Source organism: Aulonocara stuartgranti (assembly GCF_965226115.1).
Source record: "Aulonocara stuartgranti genome assembly, chromosome: 18".
Classification (NCBI taxonomy): Eukaryota; Metazoa; Chordata; class Actinopteri; order Cichliformes; family Cichlidae; genus Aulonocara; species Aulonocara stuartgranti.
In genome coordinates, this window is record NC_138954.1 from 26,050,210 (window position 1) to 26,073,207 (window position 22,998).

The 22,998-nt window shown below is 40.7% G+C and overlaps 2 protein-coding genes across 3 annotated transcripts; both read left to right on the forward strand.

Annotated features, from left to right (window-relative positions):
- The first annotated feature begins 1,176 nt into the window (after window positions 1-1,176).
- On the forward strand, window positions 1,177-3,246 carry czib (CXXC motif containing zinc binding protein). The gene is made up of 8 exons (XM_082513194.1): window positions 1,177-1,234; window positions 1,321-1,404; window positions 1,602-1,658; window positions 1,782-1,863; window positions 1,947-1,978; window positions 2,059-2,136; window positions 2,612-2,677; window positions 2,915-3,246. Exons 1-8 carry the CDS (start codon window positions 1,229-1,231, stop codon window positions 2,990-2,992), a joined length of 483 nt encoding a protein of 160 aa, XP_082369320.1. The 5' UTR covers window positions 1,177-1,228; the 3' UTR covers window positions 2,993-3,246.
- A 1,475-nt stretch (window positions 3,247-4,721) lies between these two features.
- On the forward strand, window positions 4,722-22,998 carry scp2a (sterol carrier protein 2a). 2 transcript variants are annotated; one of them, XM_082513182.1, is made up of 16 exons: window positions 4,722-4,969; window positions 5,983-6,037; window positions 6,165-6,236; window positions 6,467-6,598; window positions 6,913-6,977; window positions 9,364-9,490; window positions 9,626-9,689; window positions 9,776-9,862; window positions 9,983-10,133; window positions 10,227-10,374; window positions 10,728-10,835; window positions 13,576-13,729; window positions 13,892-13,988; window positions 16,162-16,291; window positions 19,383-19,462; window positions 22,487-22,998. In XM_082513182.1, exons 1-16 carry the CDS (start codon window positions 4,847-4,849, stop codon window positions 22,580-22,582), a joined length of 1,689 nt encoding a protein of 562 aa, XP_082369308.1. In that variant the 5' UTR covers window positions 4,722-4,846; the 3' UTR covers window positions 22,583-22,998. The 2 variants fall into 2 exon arrangements, with proteins under 2 accessions (XP_082369308.1, XP_082369309.1); XM_082513183.1 differs by lacking the exons at window positions 4,722-4,969; window positions 5,983-6,037; window positions 6,165-6,236; window positions 6,467-6,598; window positions 6,913-6,977 and adding an exon at window positions 9,098-9,191.

Here is a 22,998-nt window from a genome sequence, read left to right on the forward strand (position 1 = left end):
TTTGCACTGACAATCTTGGGAGTGTCTCCAACAATTTTCATTCAGTTCCTGGTTTTTCTCGTTTGTGTTAAGTGTATTGTAGTGTCCGCACCTTTTGTATGCCTGTAACACAATTTCTTTTTATTTTTCGGTACCAGTTGCTACGTGCAGAATAACACGACTAGCAGATCAATGAAGCCAAATGCCTGAGGGTTCAACTGAGTGCTCTGATAACTATGTCTAGTGCAACTGTTAATTATGGGGTTAGTTCTCCTGTCTAAATGGCTCACATGTGTAATGACTGAAGCTTATACAGATCCTTGTGTTTTCAATGGCACAGACTTTGGTTTGTGAGCAAAGTGTTCAAATCTGTGAATTGCTTTTCTATACTCCTCCCTCTTCTACAATTTGCTCACGTTCACATGGACAAATAAGTTGTCGAGTTCGAGCTGGCATGTATATACTCAGGTTGATACCAATGGATTTGAAATGCCAGGTACAGCAATATCACTTATCCCAGGTGTGTGGCCATTAACCACCAAGATCCACCACAATGCCTCTGTGAAGATGCCTCAGGTTAAAATGTCTAGTAAGTATTCACACTTGCAGTTTCCACTATGAAAAGGTTACAATAAAAAAACAAAAAACAAACAGCTGGATCCATTTTTTAATGTGCTTAATTTAATAATTTGTACCATAAGATTTGTACTGTATGATGACTTGATAATGATTTGTTTGGTGATTTATATTTGAACGGTTAATAAACTGATGCGGTTTTTGTAGCTTTGTGATTATTTTACCAATTTAAATGCATTTCACAGAGAAACAGTTCATGTTGTATTTGGTACATCCGCTAGATGGCGCACGTCCGTCCTGCTTTAGCATTGGTGATTTAAAATGTACTTTGATATTATTTTTGATATAGTTCTGAAGAAATTCTGACGGCCATCAGAGCCGAAAGATTTTGTAATTGAGATTTATGCAAAGTTTTAGTAGAAACAGCTGAAATGCCTCATTTAGGCAACAAAATGAGCAGATACGTAATAAAAGATTACTTATTTTTAGTTTATTAGTCACCTGCAAGCATGGTGCATTCATTCCTATAACGACTATTTATTTCTATGTTATGATTGTTTTTGAGATGAACTGAAAAAAATGCAAAATTTAAAATAGCTGTCAGTGGTTTGGAAGTTAAAATTTACGAGGTGTCCTGAATGCCTCAGGAAGTTGTCAGCGGGGAAGCTTCGAAATGGTGGTACGTACTGCTGCTGCGTGTCTCAGGGGTAATTTCTGCTGTTATTATGTTAGTTTTAACCACCTATTCTGTCCTGTGCACGGCAGAAATTTGGACTGCAGTTTAAAGCCACCCTGGAGAACGTAACCAATGTTAGACCATTGGGGGACGACTTCCGCTGGTTCCTGAAGGTATGAGAAGCTAACATGCTAAACTGTTTTCATCCATAATAAAATATCATGCACTTTTCCTCTCTGCTAATCTTTGATCATTTCCTTAATTTAACCATGTGTAATGCTGACACATACTCACTAAATAATGAAACATGTAAACATTATTTTTTAAAAGATCATTTATGTGTTTCTTGTTTGTTTTGCCTTAAATTTAGCTCAAGTGTGGAAACTGTGGAGAAATTCCAGATAAATGGCAGTATGTAACTCTGGTGGTAAGGAAGAAAGGGCAATTTTTCTATTCAGTTTAACATTATTATTATTATTATTATTATTATTATTATTATAGAATTGCACGTATATAATATACCACCTGTACTTTGTGTTTGCCTTCACAGGAGAGTGTGCCACTCAAGGGAGGACGAGGAAGCGCCAGCATGGTGCAGAAGTGTAAACTCTGTTCCAGGGAAAATTCCATCGGTAGGCCGTGACATGACGTCCGGCTCATCTTGTCTTAATTTGCAGAGTTAAAAGCTTACGAAATGTCAACTTTTTCCTTACAGATATTCTGGGAGACACAATCACACCTTACAATGTAAGCAAACGTCCACGGTCAGTTCTCAGGTTTTTCAGTTTCTCTTTCTCTAATGTTGTGTCGTGTCTGCTGGGTTGAAGGCCGAGAACAGCGAAACCTTCAAGACGATGGTGCAGTTCGAGTGTCGAGGTCTGGAGCCCGTTGATTTCCAGCCACAAGTGAGAATCTTTGTTGTCCTATTTCCACAACTGTCCATATAAACTGGAGGAGATAAAACCCAGATTGTGTCATCATCCATGAAGCCAGAGCCACTCTCCACCAGAACTGTCATCCAGATGTTAGTTGATGTCGGTTCATTTTTATCCTGTATGAAAAAAGGTTTTTGATGGATCACCTTTTTGCCCGTTTATTACAACAATGTAATAAAAAAAGTTGAGGTTACAATATTTGATGTCATAAACATTTGGAGAGGGTAATCGGCCAAATCTGGGCTTGCTTTGTAGAGCACATGTCCAGCACACCAGTGCTGTTTGCCTGTGACAGTGTGTCAGGGTTCAACCCTGCAAGAACCTCTTTCGCTCTATCTTTTATGTTATGTAATGAAGCTGATGCTATCTATGCAATCTGGTAGTGTGTTCTAGGTAACACTGTGATAATGGCGTGACTTTGACTTGTTGTAATACCCTCCTCCAGGCTGGCTTTGCTGCAGAAGGAGCCGAGTCTGGAACGCCGTTTCCTGAAATCAACCTGCTAGAAAAAGTAAGCACAGGAGAAATTAAATCGCTCACTGCGAGAAAGTAAACTTGACCTTTAGCAGACTTTCAGCTGTTTGTTTAGCACAGCAGGATACAATTCACTGATATGTGATTGATTTCCTGTGGTAGTGCGCTCTTTCATTTATCTTCACTGAACTCGTGAAAATCACTGCACTTTATCTGAAAATAATCCCTACAGTTCTTTCTCTCGCTCATGTTTTTAAAAACAAAAACATTTCAGGACTGGACCGACTACGATGAGAAAATTAGTGAGTCTGTGGGGATATATGAGGTCACACACCAGTTCATCAAGTGCTGATATCACCATGCATTGAGCCTTAGAGGAACACTGCAGGAAAACTTCCTCTGCCCCAATTCCTGGCGACGGGGAATGCCTCGACACGGAGATGTGATCGGCGCTTTGGTTGACGATGAACATTAAGGTGTGCGGATTAAGGCAACAGGTTGTTGTACACGTGTCTTGGATTGATCAACATGCTAAGAGGATGGTGTTTTTTTTTGGTTGTTTTTTTTTTCAGTCCCTCAATAAAAATGAAGGATGAACATTTTGAATTGAGGTTTTTCTTTTCTTTTGCTCCTCAAACAGCAATACAAGACTGACGATGTGTAGTATGAGGTATGTCACATTATATGCTAAAGATGCTAATGGAGAATACACTTTGAAATGTCCTCCACACATTTTGTGTAATTAAGAGATAATTATGTATGACTCACTTCAGAGTTAAATAAAAAGACAAGTAACGTTAAACCTTGGGAATTAAATTAAGACGCAACTCTACTTGAAAAACATCCATCCCATCCATCCATTTTCTTCCGCTTATCCGGGGCCGGGTCGCGGGGGCAGCAGCCCAAGCAGAGAAGCCCAGACCTCCCTCTCCCCAGCCACCTCCTCCAGCTTGTCCGGGGGAACACCAAGGCGTTCCCAGGCCAGCCGAGAGATAGAATCTCTCCAGCGTGTCCTGGGTCTGCCCCGGGGCCTTCTCCCGGGAAAACATACAAATCCTTTTCTTGTGTTAAATTGGACTTTATAAACAATACAGATTGAGACAAGGACCCATTGTGGGTGAATTTATCAAAAGAAAGTATCAGTCACTGAAGAGGTCTTACTGTACCTGCAGAGTGCTGCAAACTTCCAACTAATTTCTCCTGTCAGGATTTATCTCACAGTAGACGCGTGGTTCAGTGTGAACAGTTGCTACTTAATATCTGCACATGCGTATACTTTTGAAATAATAAAAAGCTACCCTTAAAGTGACTTATCTAGATATGTAAAAGTAAAACAAAACCTAACTATAAGGCTGCTTTGTGTCAAAAACTGATGTTTGTGTTTTTTTACGTCTAACGTCTTTGCTTATGTCTGTAAATAGGTTGTAGTCAACAGGATTTCTAAAGGGGTTAAATATAAGATTTAAAAAAAGACCTTTTTGCAAGCATCGTTATGACTTTGCATTGATATAACCCTTTTGACCACTTAAAATAACTGTAGAATTGTGATATATTTGTTTCTGCACATCGCTCTTAAAAAAGACATATTTAATATCAATGACACATTTTATCGTGCATAAATAAAGGATATATAAGCATTAGTTTGTTGAAAAACTCCAGTTTCTACCTTGTGACAGGATGTAGCTCAAAATAACTTGTTATTAAACATGAGAGGGATTTTTGATGGACTATAGGCCAGAAAGTCATTTACAACGGTTTAAATATCGGAAATGACTTTTTGGCATAACGATATAGCAACATAGCATAACAATTTAGTCCGACAACGCCTTACAAAAAGTAATCAGATAACGCAAACGATAAAGGTCAAATGATCACAGGGGACACAGGCTTGTGAGTTCTTAAACTTCCAATATTTAACCATAAAAAAAAACCTCATGGTAGTTGTATATATATGCAGTGCTATCAATCTGGTGGACGTTATGTTTGAGGACGCATATTTATAGAAAAGTCGCTTTTGTTTAGATGTTTAAGAGCTTTATTCTAACTTATTACTAATGGTATTGTATTCCCACAGAGTGACACACCTACTTGTGCATAGACGATCTTCGCTGTACCCGCTGCTGTCAGGCCCCTTCTCTCCGTGTTTATGTTCCTCACCGCGGGCTCTCATTGGTCACATCAGGAGCCACCACGCTGAAGATCGTTTATGTCCCAGTTACTACGCCGTGTTCACGGATTTTCACGTCACTTGTGTGAGTGGACTCAGAGAAGCACCATGGCACCTGGAAAGAAGAACAGAGTATTTGTCATAGGAGTTGGCATGACTAAGGTAATCTTACTTTATTTTTAGCAGTTTATCACCCTGCTGCTCTGTAAAACAGCGAGAAACGGCGCTGTGTAGCGGAGAGGCTAGCACGATTACCTAAACCAAGATTTCGGTTCTTTCAGTGCGGTCCATCTAAAACCTTAAGCTGGGACTTTTCTGCTCTCATTGGGACAGTTGGATCAAAATCCGAGGTGTTGGGGACTGTCGGGCTTATTTGTGCTCATGCTGTGTCCAAAGGTCTAAAAAAAAAACCCTGTGTCATAGCTGTCAGTACACTTTGAAAGGCTAGCTAGCTAAGTTAGCCGAAGTAAAGTCAAATTGCTGTAGTTCATGTTTACAATTTAAAACCTACCCAGCTTTCGTGAGTGTGATGGCAGTAGGTCTGGTTTGTATTCATTACTCGCTGAGACTAAACGTGGAGTCCACAGTTCATGGTCAACAGCATTACAAACTGTGCCAAAGGTCTTCTCTCCGGCTGCTAAAGGTGGACACTTTAATTCCAAAAGCTGCTTCTACCTCCAAACCTGAACGAGCCTCATGCTTTCAGGTCCCTGAAAAGTTAAATATGTCCCTCACAGTGATATTGGTGGAGAAGGGTATATTTGTTTATGCACACAATTATTTGTGTGCACTGTTCTGCTCTCTGAACAGTGCACACAAATAATTTTCTATCATTTTAAACCTCTGTGCATTAATGACATTAATTACAATTATGCCACCGCAGCTTTTTTATCTGCTCTTTGTCCTTTAAGTCTGTTCACATCATGACACCTGCAGCAGGAGGCATGTATAAATCAAATATATAAATATACTAACAGGATGATGAGTATCATTCACCTGTCAGTGGTTTTAATATTCTTGCTGTCTGGTGCATGTTTAGGTTGCATCAGCAGAGTGACTGTAGACTTCTCCACACTTAATAAAATGTTTACAGAAAACTTTTTTGAAAATAAAATCTTGAATCATTCTTTAGTCGCACTGACCTGAGGTTTTTTTTATGTGTGTGTTTGCTGCAGTTTGACAAGCCTGGAGCACGGGAAGGTGACTATCCTGATATGGCCAAGGAAGCAGGTGCTGATCTTTACAGATTATTGGTCATCCACTCATTCATAGATATCAGATCTTGATATTTATTGTTTTTGTGCTGTTATAAAACATGTAATAAGTTTTATTGCTGTATCTCTACATCCTATTTTAGGTGAAAGGGCTCTAGCAGATGCAGGAATCCCATATTCTGCCATTGAACAAGCTTGCGTAGGATACGTCTATGGTAAAACCTCGAATAAATATTTATATTTTTAACAATATAGTATGTGCATTCACATTGTCTACTTTGCTGTATATGTGAAAATGGGAATTTTTTATTTTTCCTGTTTTTATGCTCCAAATTGTTGTTTTTTTTGTTTTTGTTTTTTTTGTAAAGCCTCTTTCATGTACTTTTCAGCACAGTTAAAGTGAAATGAGTGAAGAGTAGCATCTCATCCTACCTCTCTATTCCAGGTGACTCCACATGTGGACAAAGGGCCATTTACCACAGCCTGGGTCTGACCGGCATCCCCATTATCAACGTCAACAACAACTGCTCCACAGGTTCCACTGCTCTCTTCATGGCACGCCAGCTGGTCCAGGGAGGTGAGTCAGCCAGGAGGTTTTAACAGTGGCAGGTAGTTTGCTCTATAACACCTGAAGGCTGTGGTGAAACTTGATAAACCGTGGCTTCTTTGGATTGTAGTTATTCAAAGTATTGAAATGTTACTGTGGCTCGATGGTGTATAACAAGCGAAAGATCCCCAGTTCAGTCTCCGGTGGAGAGACGAGGCCCTTTAGGGCTGCATCAGGAGAGGATCCAGCGTAAAAATCAAATCAGCCGACTCAAACCTGCATATTCTTTTCAGCGCAGTCTATAATCAGTAGTTTTATTCACTGCCTTTAATGTTTTCTTGCAGGTCTTTCTGATTGTGTGCTTGCTCTTGGGTTTGAGAAGATGGAGAGGGGCTCTCTGTCTGCAAAGGTATGCACATTCATCCAGGAATTGATCACGTTGTATGTTTTAACATTTTTTTACCCCCTAGTCAGCCCTCACAGCTATTTTGCAATCTTTCATGTTTGACTTGGCTGAAATTTTACCAGATGGATGAGAGGGGGGAGAAAAATCAGCTGAGGTCACATAATACAGAGAAACTTCTTATTGAGAATGAAAGCTGTTAAAAGGAAAGCATTATCTGGGTTTTTGCATGTGTAAAGCTCGGTCACTGTCATTTATTGACTTGGCCTCTGGGGACTTTTTGTCCACAGTTTTGGGGGCTGCCAAGTTTTGTGTTTCAATCCTTAAAGTCCAATGGCTGATAAAAAGCATCGGGCAATAAAAGACTGCAATTCAGCAACTGCGATCCTTCTTTCTGCTCATACCGTTTTCCTTTGTACAATCACAGTAGAGAGTGGAGATTAGCATTTTCTACTGACTTCTAATAACTGTGGACAAGGACGTTACGTGGTTTACTTGTAGTTTGGTTAACTCATTACCAGATGTGGGGCTCTGCCCAACTTGGTGATTACAGTGGGGCAAAAAAGTATTTAGTCAGCCACCGATTGTGCAAGTTCTCCCACCTAAAATGATGACAGAGGTCAGTAATTTGCACCAGAGGTACACTTCAACTGTGAGAGACAGAATGTGGGGAAAAAAAAAAAAAAAATCCATGAATCCACATGGTAGGATTTGTAAAGAATTTATTCGTAAATCAGGGTGGAAAATAAGTATTTGGTCAATAACAAAAATACAACTCAATACTTTGTAACATAACCTTTGTTGGCAATAACAGAGGTCAAACGTTTACTATAGGTCCTTACCAGGTTTGCACACACAGTAGCTGGTATTTTGGCCCATTCCTCCATGCAGATCTTCTCGAGAGCAGTGATGTTTTGGGGCTGTCGCCGAGCAACACGGACTTTCAACTCCCGCCACAGATTTTCTATGGGGTTGAGGTCTGGAGACTGGCTAGGCCACTCCAGGACTTTCAAATGCTTCTTACGGAGCCACTCCTTTGTTGCCCGGGCGGTGTGTTTTGGATCATTGTCATGTTGGAAGACCCAGCCTCGTTTCATCTTCAAAGTTCTCACTGATGGAAGGAGGTTTTGGCTCAAAATCTCACGATACATGGCCCCATTCATTCTGTCCTTAACACGGATCAGTCGTCCTGTCCCCTTGGCAGAAAAACAGCCCCATAGCATGATGTTTCCACCCCCATGCTTCACAGTAGGTATGGTGTTCTTGGGATGCAACTCAGTATTCTTCTTCCTCCAAACACGACGAGTTGAGTTTATACCAAAAAGTTCTACTTTGGTTTCATCTGACCACATGACATTCTCCCAATCCTCTGCTGTATCATCCATGTGCTCTCTGGCAAACTTCAGACGGGCCTGGACATGCACTGGCTTCAGCAGCGGAACACGTCTGGCACTGCGGGATTTGATTCCCTGCCGTTGTAGTGTGTTACTGATGGTGACCTTTGTTACTTTGGTCCCAGCTCTCTGCAGGTCATTCACCAGGTCCCCCCGTGTGGTTCTGGGATCTTTGCTCACCGTTCTCATGATCATTTTGACCCCACGGGATGAGATCTTGCGTGGAGCCCCAGATCGAGGGAGATTATCAGTGGTCTTGTATGTCTTCCATTTTCTGATGATTGCTCCCACAGTTGATTTTTTTCACACCAAGCTGCTTGCCTATTGTAGATTCACTCTTCCCAGTCTGGTGCAGGTCTACAATACTTTTCCTGGTGTCCTTCGAAAGCTCTTTGGTCTTGGCCATGGCGGAGTTTGGAGTCTGACTGTTTGAGGCTGTGGACAGGTGTCTTTTATACAGATGATGAGTTCAAACAGGTGCCATTCATACAGGTAACGAGTGGGGACAGAAAAGCTTCTTACAGAAGACGTTACAGGTCTGTGAGAGCCAGAGATTTTCCTTGTTTGAGGTGACCAAATACTTATTTTCCACCCTAATTTACGAATAAATTCTTTACAAATCCTACCATGTGAATTCATGGATTTTTTTTTCACATTCTGTCTCTCACAGTTGAAGTGTACCTCTGGTGCAAATTACTGACCTCTGTCATCATTTTAAGTGGGGGAACTTGCACAATCGGTGGCTGACTAAATACTGTAACTTTTGGAGTCAATTCAGACCCGGATCTAAAGATTTTGCAAAGGATTGTTTACCATTGCACGATGGGTAAAGATTTACATTTCACTTCCTGTCTTTACAAATCCATATCAGGTCAAACTGGGAGAGACAGACTAAAAATTTCAAGAAAATGTCAAATAATTATATCCTTCTGGAACTAGAGAGCCCATATGTGGAAGGAAAATTTAGTCTGTTATTGCATTTTTTTTCTTTTCTAAAGTACATGGATAGGACAAATCCCATGGACAAGCACATGGAGGTGATGATCAACCGCTATGGGATGGCAGCAGCGCCAGCAGCACCACAGATGTTTGGAAATGCCGGCAGGGAGCACATGGAGAAATATGGTAAACATATCATCCAAACAAAGCAATTCCTACTGACTACAGTAGGAATGTTATTGTAAAATCTTCATTGTTGTCATCATTTTACATTATTGCATTTTCTCTACGGTGTTTGCAGTATTTTTGATTCTCCTTTAGGCACAAAGCCAGAACACTTTGCCAAGATTGCCTGGAAAAACCACAAACATTCCACCAATAACCCGTAAGACACAGCTGACCGCATTCAGCGTTCATATTGGTCTTTTTTTGTTCAAACGAGGGTGTAAATATTTGTGTTTGTACACGCAGGTACTCCCAGTTCCAGGATGAGTACAGTCTGGAGCAGGTGATGAAATCCAGGAAGGTGTTTGACTTTCTTACGCTCCTGCAGTGCTGGTAAGAAACTTACACAAGTGTTGATCGAAGTACAGATTCTTATCATCGGTTACTGATAATCATTTCACTTTCTGACAACTATGCCTCTTTTTTTCTTGTCTTGTCTTCTTTTCCTCTCAGCCCTACATCAGATGGTGCTGGAGCAGCAGTTTTGGCCAGCGAGCCCTTTGTCAGGAAATACCACCTGCAGAACCAGGCGGTGGAGATTGTGGCCCAGGAGATGGTGACCGACCTGACGTCCACATTTGAAGAGAACAGCTGCATTAAAATGGCAAGAAATCTGAAATTGAAAGTTATTGACACGCACACTGGTGACAACAAACAAATAATTGGGTTGATGGTGACAAACACTTTTCCTTTCCAGGTGGGGTATGACATGTCCCAGCTGGCGGCTAAGAAGTGTTTCGAGGCCGCTGGTCTGAAGCCAAATGACGTTGATGTGGTCGAGCTGCACGACTGCTTCTCAGCCAATGAGCTCATCACGTATGAGGCCTTGGGGTTGTGTCCAGAGGGTAAGACTGCATCTCATCAAACCTTGATGTATTCTCCATATCCATTGAGCCTCTATCACAGTTTATGTCAGTGTTTCCCCTGAATTGTCCCTGGTGATATGTTAAGGTATTTTGCGTTGACTGAGCAGCAGGTGGCAGTGTTGTTTAATGACCATACTGGCAGCAAAGGAACTTAAATGATTTTGATACAATTCCCAAAGTTTTTATATCTAAATTTAATGTCGGCTAATTCAGCTTTACTGAACCGCCCAGATGATCTTGTAGTGCAGTATCAGTGAGGTCATGTTACCTCACATGGATGTACGCCTACAGATAAATTACTTTTTAAGAAGTTAAATGTACCGTTTCTACAGGTAAAGCTGGAGAACTGATTGACAGAGGGGACAACACATATGGAGGCAAGTTTGTGATCAATCCCAGCGGTGGCCTCATCTCTAAAGGACATCCTCTTGGTGCCACAGGTAAGAAGAGACTCTGACTCTTGATGCAAATCATTTGTAAGTGATGAAATAAAAAATAAAAGCTACTTTGACCATTTAATTGTTGTTATATAACTTGTTTGGTGTCCTGAAAATGTGTTTAACATGTTCCATAAAGCAGGTTTAGAAGACAAAGCAAGTTCAACAGGATACCTTTTCTTTATCCAGCTTCACTTACTTAAAATCATGATCCACGAAGATGGTTATAAACTCAGTAGATCAGTTTAGCTATGAGGACGTTCACATAAAAATGGGCATGTCACAAACATGGGCAGGTAAGCTTGCAGCAAAGTGCCATGTTTTACAAAACAAGGAGCAAACCATTTTATTAGAAATGTGTAAAGATTAACAAGTCAGATGATGTAGCCAAAGTGGATGTGTGAGTGTCTGAATGTAGCTTTTTGTTTTTTTTTTTTTGACTGATCAGTACAACCAGTAAAGTTATGTATATGCATTCTCTGTAACACCATTTAGCAAACCGAAGACAAAAAGATGACTGTGCTAAGTTAGTAGACTTACCCACTTAAATGAATCGTAAAGGCATGGGCAATCGTGTTTTATAGTTCATTAATTTGTGTTTTCTTATTGTGTGTAAGGCAGTTTTAGTCTCAATGCTTCAACTCGGTTAAACTAGGAGTAAATAACAAAACAACAAACCTTTAAATGAGCAAATGCTTAAATGTTCTCTGTTTTATGATTATCTTACTTATAAAACAAAGACCTGCTGTAAGATTACTTGCAGACAAAAGTAAAAATAAACAGTCCTTTAAGAATCTAAGGGGCGTTTTGACATCTGTGGTGTTTAGTCAGTTTAAATCGAACTCGGGTTTGTTTTCCCACTTTTTCGTGTTTTGTTTGTACAGGTTTAACACAGTAATTGCACTCGGGTACAGACCAAAACAACCACACCGAGACCTTTTGGAGGAGGTGGTCTCGGTACGGTTTATGGTGTGAACAAGATCCCACCCCGATCTAAAGCAGCTACGACAAGTTTGAACTAAAAACGTCTCGTAGCCACGTGCGTTTCGTATTCACAAATCAGGCTCAACAAACAAGTGTTTTCTCTGGATGCACTTTGAAAACTTTGACAAGCGATTTCCACCGTGCCCACCAGGTGGCATGTGTCTTGCATTAATGGCCACCTACACTGACACTGGGTAAAAGTGATCATAAGCCTGCATGTGCGAGAGCAGCCGGCTGTGACTTTGGCACGCTTCCCCTGTAATCTCTCTGCGTTTTAAATCGTCGGGGGACAAGACTGAGCAAACAGTGCAGCTGGCTCGCCCAGCGTCTGTAATGGACTCACATGGAAAAATGCACTCGTTAAGGACAGATAACCAGGCCAAACAGTGCGAACGTCATTAATTACTTCACCCGTATTTACCAAATATCTTGGAATTATCATCTTAATTGTTTTGCTTGTATTTTTTTCCATTACTTCGCCCTGCCCATATCATCAGCACTCCCTGTGTCTCCTGGGTCACACTCCCAGCGTGCGAGTGCCCTACTCAGCTAAGCTTTGTCTGATCCATGGTGTTGCTCTAAATCTTGCTTGTAAGTCTCTGACCTCTTCCCCCAGTAACACTGTGAGCAGAGATGCTAACAGCCAATTGCCTGAAGCAACCTACACCTCAGGAGGATGTGATATATTTTATTTATTTATTTAGTTTTTAATGTGTAGACATCTCATCCAGTGACCTTGAGATGTCACTGTTTCATAGGTCGAAGTATTTGGTGAATGACTACACCCTTTTATCCTTTATTAAATCAAATGGCTTTTGATGAAAATTTGGTACTATGAAAGAGCTTTTGGGAGGGAATTTACTGCAGATGAGTTCATATTTGAGGGGGCGTGACGACAAACAGTCTTGAACGTGAAGGTTTTTTACATTGGATGAAAATTATGGATCTGACAAGATGCCCTCAGGCTCTTCACTGATAAAGTGCCAATTTGAACCATGTGGCAATTTTTCCAAATGGCACTCAAGCAAAGTCACACTCTCACAGAAGTCCACATGAAAAAGAATTAGGCGAGTGCCGCAGAATGTGAGAGATGCACCATGGTCTTTTAGCCTCAAGTTCCTTAGCTCATTGGGATAATGGAGAAATGCGAAAGCTCGTTAAGCAGATGGGATGAAATGCTTAGCTGTAGCATTGGTTGGTGCTGGAGCTGCCACTGGTGAGATTAGGGAGCAAGTTCACAGATTAGGAGTCATTTTGTCACCACTCTCAGTAAGAATTGTAAAATAAATATTGACTGCAGCTTTTCCCTTCCTGTTACTGCAACCTGTAGATATTATGAAAATCCAGCGAAACAGCTTCTTTGTCCTGAACCCGTTAAGTTTTGTATGGTACGTTGTTACGGTTACTTTTGGGATTCGTTTTCTGTGGGTGTGCGGGTTTCTTAATAACTTCCCAGCTATGATACTTTACATTAATGATGATTTTACTGTGTGTAAATACTTTTGAATACTTAAGTGTATCCTTATGTTCATTATTAAGTTGCACAAAGGCATAAAAAAATTTGCAAGCCCACAAAAATGAAAATTCATTTTAGAATAATTAAAACAGATCATCTTAAAAAGAAATCATAATAATAACCTTCACTTTCATGTCACATGGGTAAATAATAATTTTTCTTAAATTAAAAGTCCGTGTGATCTAGGAGGTAAACTTGGTTAACCACGTTTACTAAGTTTACCATGTGCTCGCCTTTTCACAGGTCTGGCCCAGTGTGCAGAGCTATGCTGGCAGCTCCGAGGGATGGCCGGGCAAAGGCAGGTCTCTGGGGCAAAAGTGGCCTTGCAGCACAACATTGGCTTGGGAGGAGCAGTGGTTGTCGCACTTTACAAGATGGGTTTTCCAGAGGAGGCGAGGTGAGCAGGAAGTTGCCAATGATTTGTTATTAGTTCACTTGGATACCTCTCATACAGCAAGGAGCATTTTCACTTCTTATCTTAAAGAATAACTTGCCGAGGCAGGTTCTAAAGGAAATCTTTAACTCATACATCAGTTTAGTTTTTTTCTTCTTCCTTCAGGTCCCGCGTGGGTGCAGTTCTCACCAGCTCAGGCAGCGGTCTGGAAGGGTTTAAAGCTTATCCTGTCTTTAAAGAGATTGAAAAACATCTACAGCAGGTAGGTAGTGTCACAGCAGGCGGTTACCTATTAGTGACAGCATGTCACTGTGATATTTTCAATTAGCCACTCTGTGTCTGCTCTTATAGACTTGATGAGTGCGCATCCAGTTAAATCCATTCATGTATTAGATTTTCTTCTTTCTTCTTTGTCGTTATTGATAGTTGCGTGACATGTAAACATGACCACAAACCTCTAATAGAAACGTGTTTCATACGTTGGTCTCTTTTTTCTTTTCTTATAAATTAAATCGCAGTTTGTCGATATGAAACTCACACGCACGACCTCATAGTTGCAAAAAGGTTTATTTATACAGTGTTGCGGCAATGTAAACTGAATTTGTAGAGCAAATTTAAAGCAGTATGACACATGTGATACATGCTGTGCTTTGGATATGCTGCGATTAATGCGTTTAAAAAGATACAAAATCTTAAACACTGACGGTGTGTTTGTGTGAAGCGTGTGTGATGATGTTGGTTTGAAAGAATTTGTACTCGGTGTTCAAGGCTTTTAATCGTGCAATGACATAACAGAAGAAATTAGGCGGTATCAGTAATTGTGTGCATTAGCAAAGCTATTACCTGCTTGAGTTACAATGCAGAGAAAGGTGCCTGAACGCCTATCCAACTGTGATTTTCTATATATGTGCATCGCAGTAAGGACTTTTTCCACTGCACAAGAAACTATTTTTGCTTGTTTCATGTTGATGTGTTTACTAAAAACATGCTCATGGAGTTGGCTGACACTTTGGGTCTTGGTTCAGAGGAGAGCCACTCCACAGTAATGATGTATGGCAGCAGTATCTTCTTAAATGTGGAGGATATTCACTGCAAAAAAAAATAATCAAGGAACACTTTGAAAACACACCAGATCTCAACGGGGAAGGAAATCATGCTGGATATCTATACTGATATGGACTGGGTAATAAAGGGATGCCACATGGAACTGAAAATGATCAACCTACAGAGGGTTGAATTCAAAGACACCCTGACAATCAAAGGTGGGAAGAAAATGCAGCATGCTAGTCTATTTTAACTGAAATTTCATTACAGCATCTCAAAAAAAAAAAAAAGCACAGGACAATTTTGTCTCTGGCAGTGTTCATCCTGTTCCTCCAAGCACAAAGGAGCAGATACTGGTCCAGCTCTCCTAGAGTAACTGCCTGTCCCCTTGAATCACTTCCATGATCTTGAGACTGTGCTGGGAGACTCAGCAAACCTTCTGCCAATGTCAGTGGTTTACCTCATTGTTGCCCCTCTGGTGCAACAGTTGTTAATTCATTAATACCAAAGTAGCTAAAACTGTGCTACTTAACTGACCTCATCAATATCCCCCAAGTTTAACTGATGTGATTAAAAAGTGCTCCGTTCAGTTTCTCTGAGCGTTGTATATTCTTAAAGATGAGCATTCTGCTCAGTCCTGCCTGTGACCCCTCGCTCCCTCAGATGTTACATTTTTAAAAAAGAAGTGCTCATGAGTGGAATATGAGAACCAGTTACTCTCGGGGAACTTTGGTTTCACCCACGTCTACAAGCATTGGGTTCAAGGAACAGACTTCTGAATGATGTTCTCACTTCTTCCCAGAATACTTTAGGTTGTTTTTGAGAAAGCTGACGGTTCAGTGTTAACTAAGCTAACACGCATGCCATAATGCAACATGGATTTCAAGAGCATCAGATCTGTGCTGGAGAGATCATTTTTATTGTGGTGAAATCCATGTAGTATAGAAAGTTAATGAGCTGGAACAAAACTTCTCAGCTAGCTGCTCCATAAATTTCTGTTGTATTAGCTGCCAGGACTCGTATGGTTAAGAAGGCAGACATTCTCTGTAAACTGTAGGGTATTCTTTGTCACACTTTTACACGTTAAATCATCTGAATCTGTCAGGATTCAGATGATTTACAGGCGACAGAAACTGCTTAATAATTATAGCTGCACAGCCATTTCAATCAGATGTGGTGGTGTATTATTCTGGTCACCATCAGGACCATGGAGTTTGAGAGGTTTTCTCAGGCGAAACCACGAAACATGATCTAAACTATTCATGTCAAGCTGTGTGTATAACAAATAGATGGCTGTAGAATTTAATTTGCACTGTGTGGGCTGTTGCTGCCTGTCTACACTTACTGTATGCAATCATTCATTAAAAGGAACTCAAACCCTGTTGTTGCAGGAGGGAGCGCAACTTGTTAAGAAGATTGGCGGAGTGTTTGCATTTAAAGTGAAGGACGGCCCAGGTGGGAAAGAGGCGACCTGGATTGTTGACGTGAAAAATGGTAACGGTTCTGTCACAAACGACCCAGGTATGTGAGGCTGTTGTTAAAGTCCTGTAACACTCTTGATATTTTGCTTGCAGCTGATTAATTATCATTATTTTGTAAGTCTTTACACCCTTAGGATAAGGTCTGCTAGGATATTCATAATTATTCCCGTCTTCAGTACTTTACATTTGGGAGGTATGGCTCTGTTCTTGGACCTCCCTGTCCTTCTTGTGTACATGTAAAGTTTAAGAACAGCAGCAGCAGCATGGAGAGGGGCTTGGGTGTAGTTGGGGTGCAAAGCGGCTTGCAGATAAAAATCACCCGAACTGCTGCGATTGTGGCTGAGCTTGATTTTGTTTCACACCTCTGTCAGGAAAGCCCTCATTGTCTGAAGACTTCAGAGAGCGTTTCAAAAGGCTTTATTATTCCCTGAGGAGCCTGCAAACACCTCGGAGCGTCAGCTTTTTAACTCTTGTATTGTGGGAGTGAAAGTGTTCTGCTCTTTTTCTCCGAAGCTCAAAAAGAAATGTGTTCAGTCCCCTACAATAAATAGAGGTGTCAAAGAAAAACTAATAATCTTCAGTAGATATCGTTGTGGAAGATTGCAGAGTGCTGGAGGTAAAATGGAAAGGCTGTGATTTAGTGGTATTTTTTGTTTTAAAGTTTAGGCTGAATTCGCTTGATACTTCTGCAGTTGTGAAGAACTAACGCAAATTAAGTAGCTGAAGCGGTGAAAATGTTTCAGCTACTTCATTATCCGCCTTAAAATTTAGATTTAAATGCAGATGCTACAGGGGACTTCAAAACATGAACCAAATGGAAACAAACAAGCTTAATTCCAATAATGACCTGATGTGTGTAAAAGAGGTACTGCTAGAAGAGCTGCATTCTGACTTTTTTATTTTACAAGCTGATTTCTGCACAGACACACACACGTAGCATCCGTACTCATAGGCACATCCTGGTAAATGGGCATCTCATCATTTGATGGTCTCCCCTGTAATGCGTGCTACTTCCAAGCCCTTATTTCTGAATCACCACTCTGTCCATACGACTGAATGTTTCAAAAATAGAAAGAAATGTTCAGGGAAATCTAAGATGTACAAGCTGTTCCACTCAAAGGTTTTCAATATGCGTTTTTTTCCCCCTCCGTTATGGTCCAACATTACTGCACAAATTTAAAAGTTAGGTTAGGAGCAAAATTTGAAAACCGCTGCAATCATAACAACAGTTAAAGAAGTTCTCTTGCACATAAAAAGCTGAACCGATGAGTGGGAACAACAGGCTTATTAAACCCAGTACACTTGAATGTTTTCTTGCTGGTTTGCAGGACCAGTATTTGAACTTCTGCAAGCACACTGCTGTGCTGTTTTTAGTGAAAGTTGAACTAGATTTTAGGATACTGCAGCTCTCAGATAGCTCTAATAACATCTTTAATGAAGCTGACACAGGAGATTTTGAGGCAGTGTGTTCAGTCTTACTTTGAAGACTGAACAGGGTTTAATTTGCATTATCATCTCCCCTTATTGGACTGATTTAAACATGGTGCCCATCTAAATTTCAGTTTTTATATTTCGTCTGTCCACCATCTTTATTTGCTCAAGCATGATGGAAACAGAATGTATTGTGTGTTAACAGTACAAAGTAGTATATTAAGTTATGCAATATAGAAAGAGTGAGTCATAATGCTTTCTGAGCTGTGATACAAATTGCACTGAATGGATGCCTCGGTCAGCCAAGTCATTAAAGCTTCCTGCCTAATATTGTGTCTCTGGAAGTGTCCTGTGGTAACAGACTCAAAGAATCTGCTTTGAGTCAAAAGCTTCTGTGAGCTGTGAAGTGAAGCCTCTGTGGATTGGGTTTGTTTGTCCAGCTCATCTTACAGGCGCTCTATTGCAGGAAAGTCAAACTCATTTTACATGGCGGACCACATACAGCCCACTTTGACCTTGAGTGAGCCGGACCAGTGGAACTGCCCTTGTCAGTGTAAAGAAGTTTACCTGCATATTTTATTCCCCGAGATACACTAGTAATAGAAAAGGAAGTGCAGCCTCAGCAGTACACCTCAGTTTTCCTGCATAAGAAAGAGGTTTGGCTCTACTAAATGAAAGAAATCTGCTGCCACGACTCTTTGGGCTTAAATAGAAAGAAACAAATGTGTAAAACTGCAAAGGAAGTTCTGGTGGCTCACTGCCCAGACTGTCCTGTCATTAGAAAACAAAGTTTTTGTTAAATCACTAGAAAGTGAAAAATAAAAAGCAGAAATAGAAATTGTTAATAGTTTTCTGTTACTGTGGTGCAGTATGAATAACCATGGATGGCAAAGCTGGAAAACTTATGAAAATACTGTTAAAGTAAAAAATTCATGCTTTCATATCTGTCCTAGCTGTCCAGTCTTTGCCCGCACAATTTTGGCCCTCAGAGCCTCATGTTTGGCACCTGTGCTCTATTGAGTTAAGACGCCTTGAAACACAACTTCACTTCAAGCCATCGCTAAACAGTATTGTGTGTGGAGCCAGTGTGGAAGGGTGCATTATCCTGCTGAAAGATGCCACTGCCATCAGGGAATAGAAGTGGGAATAAAGGGGTAAATGTGGTCAGATGAATATGCATTAAAGGCATGAGCAAAGATTTCCCAGGAGAACATTGCTCAGAGCATTATGCTGCCATCTCTTTCTTAGTAAATGGAAATATGACTCATCGGACCTCTTCCATGCTCGATGGTTGAGCTCTGACTCTCACATGGCCAGTGTAGTCACTTCTGGCCTTGGATTTATGGCTGTGCAGCCAACTGCGGCTGTGACTTTCTGCTTATATTCTTGTTGTTCAAAGGCAGTAAGGGAGCAGTCACATCTTATTCTTTACATCAGCCCTCGACTGGCGACGCAGTAATGAGATAATTATTCACTCCTCCTGCCTGTTTTATTGTTGTGGCTGATCAGTGCAGTGTTATGGAAATGCCAAGTGTGCTTTCTGTACTATATTGCGGAGACAAACATTCCTCCGTGCTGCTTCCTTCAGTGTAGAGTATGTCGTTAGTTGTTTTTGTGTGTGCAGATTTTTAGTTTTGGCTCACCTGAAATGCTGTTGGCCAGATAAATAATAAATGCATCTTTTTAATGTCTTGTTTTAGGTAAAAAGGCAGACTGCACATTATCCTTGAATGACGAGGATCTGCTGGATCTGATGACAGGAAAGCTGAACCCACAAACGGTGTGTGTGTGCATAATAATGACTATAAATAAAGTTTATTTGTCTAAGTAAGGGAAAGGATATCTTATATTTTTACATTGACTGTAAAAGTGAATTCATGCTGTGGGGCTCCTAACATTTTTACAGTAAAGCATTTATTTATTTATATTACATTAGGGTTAGTTCATTTATTGTGAACTGGAATTAAACAGTATTTATTTATTTATTCATTTATACAGCACTTTACAAAGACAGGAATTGTCTTGGATATGAAATAATCTACGCTGTAAAAATATGAAAGAATTTAATGGGCACAAAAATGTTGTATAACAAAACTGCATAATTAAATTATTCAAACCAACTTTCTAAGAGAAGTACAAGAATCAAAAGACAAAATGTAGACCCCACAAAAGCATGAAAAGTTTCTGAAATGCATAAGTAAACAAACTTTTAAGAGTCCACAGAATTGGTAAACCTGGTGGGAGCAGGCGACCCTCCCTCTGATGATCTCTTCTAGATTTTTAGATTGCTTGACCTGCATGAGCGAGAAGAGCAGTGAAATTGCTCAGCTGCATATGAGGGAGCCTCATTGTAATGCAGTACTCTGTAGATAGGACCGAGGACTTCATACAGGATCCTAAATGCTGCAAGGCGACAGGGAAGGGACATTAGTAATGGAGTGACATGAGGCATGTATGGCTGGCCAACAGGAAGGACAATCAGCAGCATTTTGAACTGCCTGCAGGCAATCCAGGCAGATTTGCTGAGTGATGAAAACTGAGAATTAGAAAAGTTGAAAGAGGAGGTCTAGCCTCCCCAGCTCCTCTTCAGAAACTGTAGATCTCAGTTTCCTAAGTGCTGTGAAGATGCTTTTACATCTGCAGTTTGGTTCACGTGGTCTGAGGCCGGTACTATTAAGGAGGATTTCGTCTTATCCAGGTAACTTCATGGGTTTCCTGAAGGTGGTTCACTTCTTACTGAGGCACATCACCATGGTAACAGCTGTGGAGCACATTAGACTCCAGATTAGAGATTAACAGGCAATGTTCCCTCTAACTTTTCATGTGTCTGAGCGAACACACAAACTCCCTGAGCGATCCCTTGGACCACTGTGAGCAACAGCAGACGTGTGCACTGTGGTCACGCCAGCATGGAATCCACCCAAGTTACATGGTTTATTAAAATAATCAAATTACAGCATTTACATTTATGTTCGACTACTTTTAATTAACTGCTTTAGCCCACTTACAATGAAAATGTAAAAACGTTTCTTCCCGCAGCAAATATAAACAATGACAGTATTCAGGAAGAAAACCAAACATTGCAGATATTTTTATCATAACTCCGGTTTTACGTGGCCGATCAACACAATTTAAAAACTGGTATAAAGTCCACACTTTTTCCGTCAATTGTTCCGTCTGTCCTGCTCACATCTCCAATGGTTGTACACGTTGTCATTAACATGGCTTCACTCCACATCAGCCACGCCGCTTTGCTAGCTACAACACCGGTGTCGGCACATAAGGACGCTGTCATAGCCTGTCGACGACGTTGATTAGCTGCGTATGTGAATCGCATTATTGGCTGGACTATGAGATAAGGTGGCATCCTTCTAATCCCATACGGAGCAGCCAGTCACTCACTGACTAACACTGCAAAACAGAATTGTTAAAGTATTGATTTTAATTTCAATTCAAGTTAGATTTTTTTTTTTTTTTTTTTTGTGCGCAACGCAGATTTTCTGTGCGCAGAGACCGTGCCAGCAGTGCGCAGCTTACAGGGAACATTGTTAACAGGTATAAAATCACCACCTGGATTTCATAACTTCTATCCTGGAAGATGATATTGGCTCAAGAGTTGGGAGTTCGCCTTGTAATCGGAAGGTTGCCGGTTCGAGCTTGGACAGTCTCGGTCGCTGTGTCCTTGGGCAAGACACTTCACCCGTTACCTACTGGTGGTGGTCAGAGGGCCCGGTGGCGCCAGTGTCCGGCAGCCTCGCCTCTGTCAGTGCGCCCCAGGGTGGCTGTGGCTACAATGATTTGGTTTGGCTTGCCATCACCAGTGTGTGAATGTGTAAAGTGATTTGGGGTCCTTACAAATATACAAATATAGGCCATATTACATTATAAACTCAGATATGTTGTTTTGGAGGTTTTTTTCCTTCTTCCTCCCCCCCCCCCCCCCCCCCCCGATAATCGCCAGTAGGTTGCCGTCCTATTTTTACTGTAGTGTGACAGCAGAGTTTGACAGCTTTTACGTCAGCCCCCAATGGAAGCGAACCAAAACAGGAACATGCACCCTGCGCGTTTGTTTAGTTGACCCAAACAGATTTGGCAGGAAGGCGCTTTGAATTCCCTCAGTTGGTGTCTACCCGACAGACTACCATCATCCACCAGCAGACAAAATCTGCTCCGTTCTGCTGCAGGTTTTTGGGGCAGCTAACCCATCTGTTGTGTCATAGAGAGAATTTGTTTTCTGTAAGAGTTGTCTGCGCCTGTAGTAGGTCAAATCCCACTGTCTGATTGCTGTTTGTTTACAGTATTGAATTTTTTTTTTTCCTTTTTTTTTTTTTTCCAGGGGAATTCCTAAAATGGTTTTAAAGTCTCACTACCAGGCTTGCATAGAGTGCTGGCCCCACATTTAATATTGATAGAGTGAATGTCAGTTGCAAAGTGTAATGCTTTTGTTCCAGTGCAGCCATATCCACCCATCAATTAGACATCAGTGCCTTTGTATATATTGAACTACTCCCTACAGCGCACAGGCCAATGAGCATTGAGACACACGTAAAAACAGGCATGGGGTCCACAAAGATCATGATAATGCTGAATATTAAAAATAGTAGTAACTCTTCTATATAGCCAGAAACCTTAGATTTAAGGTTTTAAATGCATTGGTATTTTATTTTTTTTTTAGTGATGATGATAATGATTTCAATTTGAAATTTTGTTAGACTGAAACAAAATGTCATTAAAAACCTACCACTACTTTTTAAGTGATATTAGAAAATTAAAATTTCCTCATGCTTAACTGCTTTACCATCAGGCGTTCTTCAAGGGAAAGCTCAAGGTCGCTGGGAACATGGGCATGGCTATGAAGCTGCAGAACCTGCAGATTGCACCAGGGAAGGCCAAGCTGTGAGAGCCTTGGCTGTCTTCTTCATGTTAAACGCAAATTTGTAGGAAAAACTGTTTAATTGAACTAACTGACCGATGATTTGTCAAATACCTTGACATGCTTGGTGTTGAAAGTCTATTAAGTTTCATTTCCAGCTGCAGCTTTGATATCAGAGCACACTGCATGGTTCAGTGATTATGTCGGTTCTTTAAGCCTAACGTGATGTGTGAACTACTCACAGCCAGTTCAAATTATGGAAATACTCACACGCTGCTCCTTTAATTTCTTTACTAATGTATTCAAAATCTCAATGTGCTCTAGTCTGTCTGTAAGAATTGCATTTGGGGGTTTTTGAGGAATAATTTTGCACAAAATGTACATCTGTAAATGAAATCCAGGTTGTTTTTTTAAATGAAACGAATAAAATCTCTAACAATTTT

Excerpts from the sequence above, each read along its gene's own strand:
- czib (XM_082513194.1), top strand. Across the intron at positions 1,864-1,946 it reads TTCCAGGGAAAATTCCATCG|ATATTCTGGGAGACACAATC; the intron begins GTAGGCCGTGAC and ends TTTTCCTTACAG. Across the intron at positions 2,137-2,611 it reads CCGTTGATTTCCAGCCACAA|GCTGGCTTTGCTGCAGAAGG; the intron begins GTGAGAATCTTT and ends ACCCTCCTCCAG.
- scp2a (XM_082513182.1), top strand. The coding sequence starts at position 4,847 with ATGTCCCAGTTACTACGCCGTGTTCACGGATTTTCACGTCACTTGTGT. Across the intron at positions 9,863-9,982 it reads CTTACGCTCCTGCAGTGCTG|CCCTACATCAGATGGTGCTG; the intron begins GTAAGAAACTTA and ends TTTTCCTCTCAG. Across the intron at positions 13,989-16,161 it reads TTGAAAAACATCTACAGCAG|GAGGGAGCGCAACTTGTTAA; the intron begins GTAGGTAGTGTC and ends CTGTTGTTGCAG.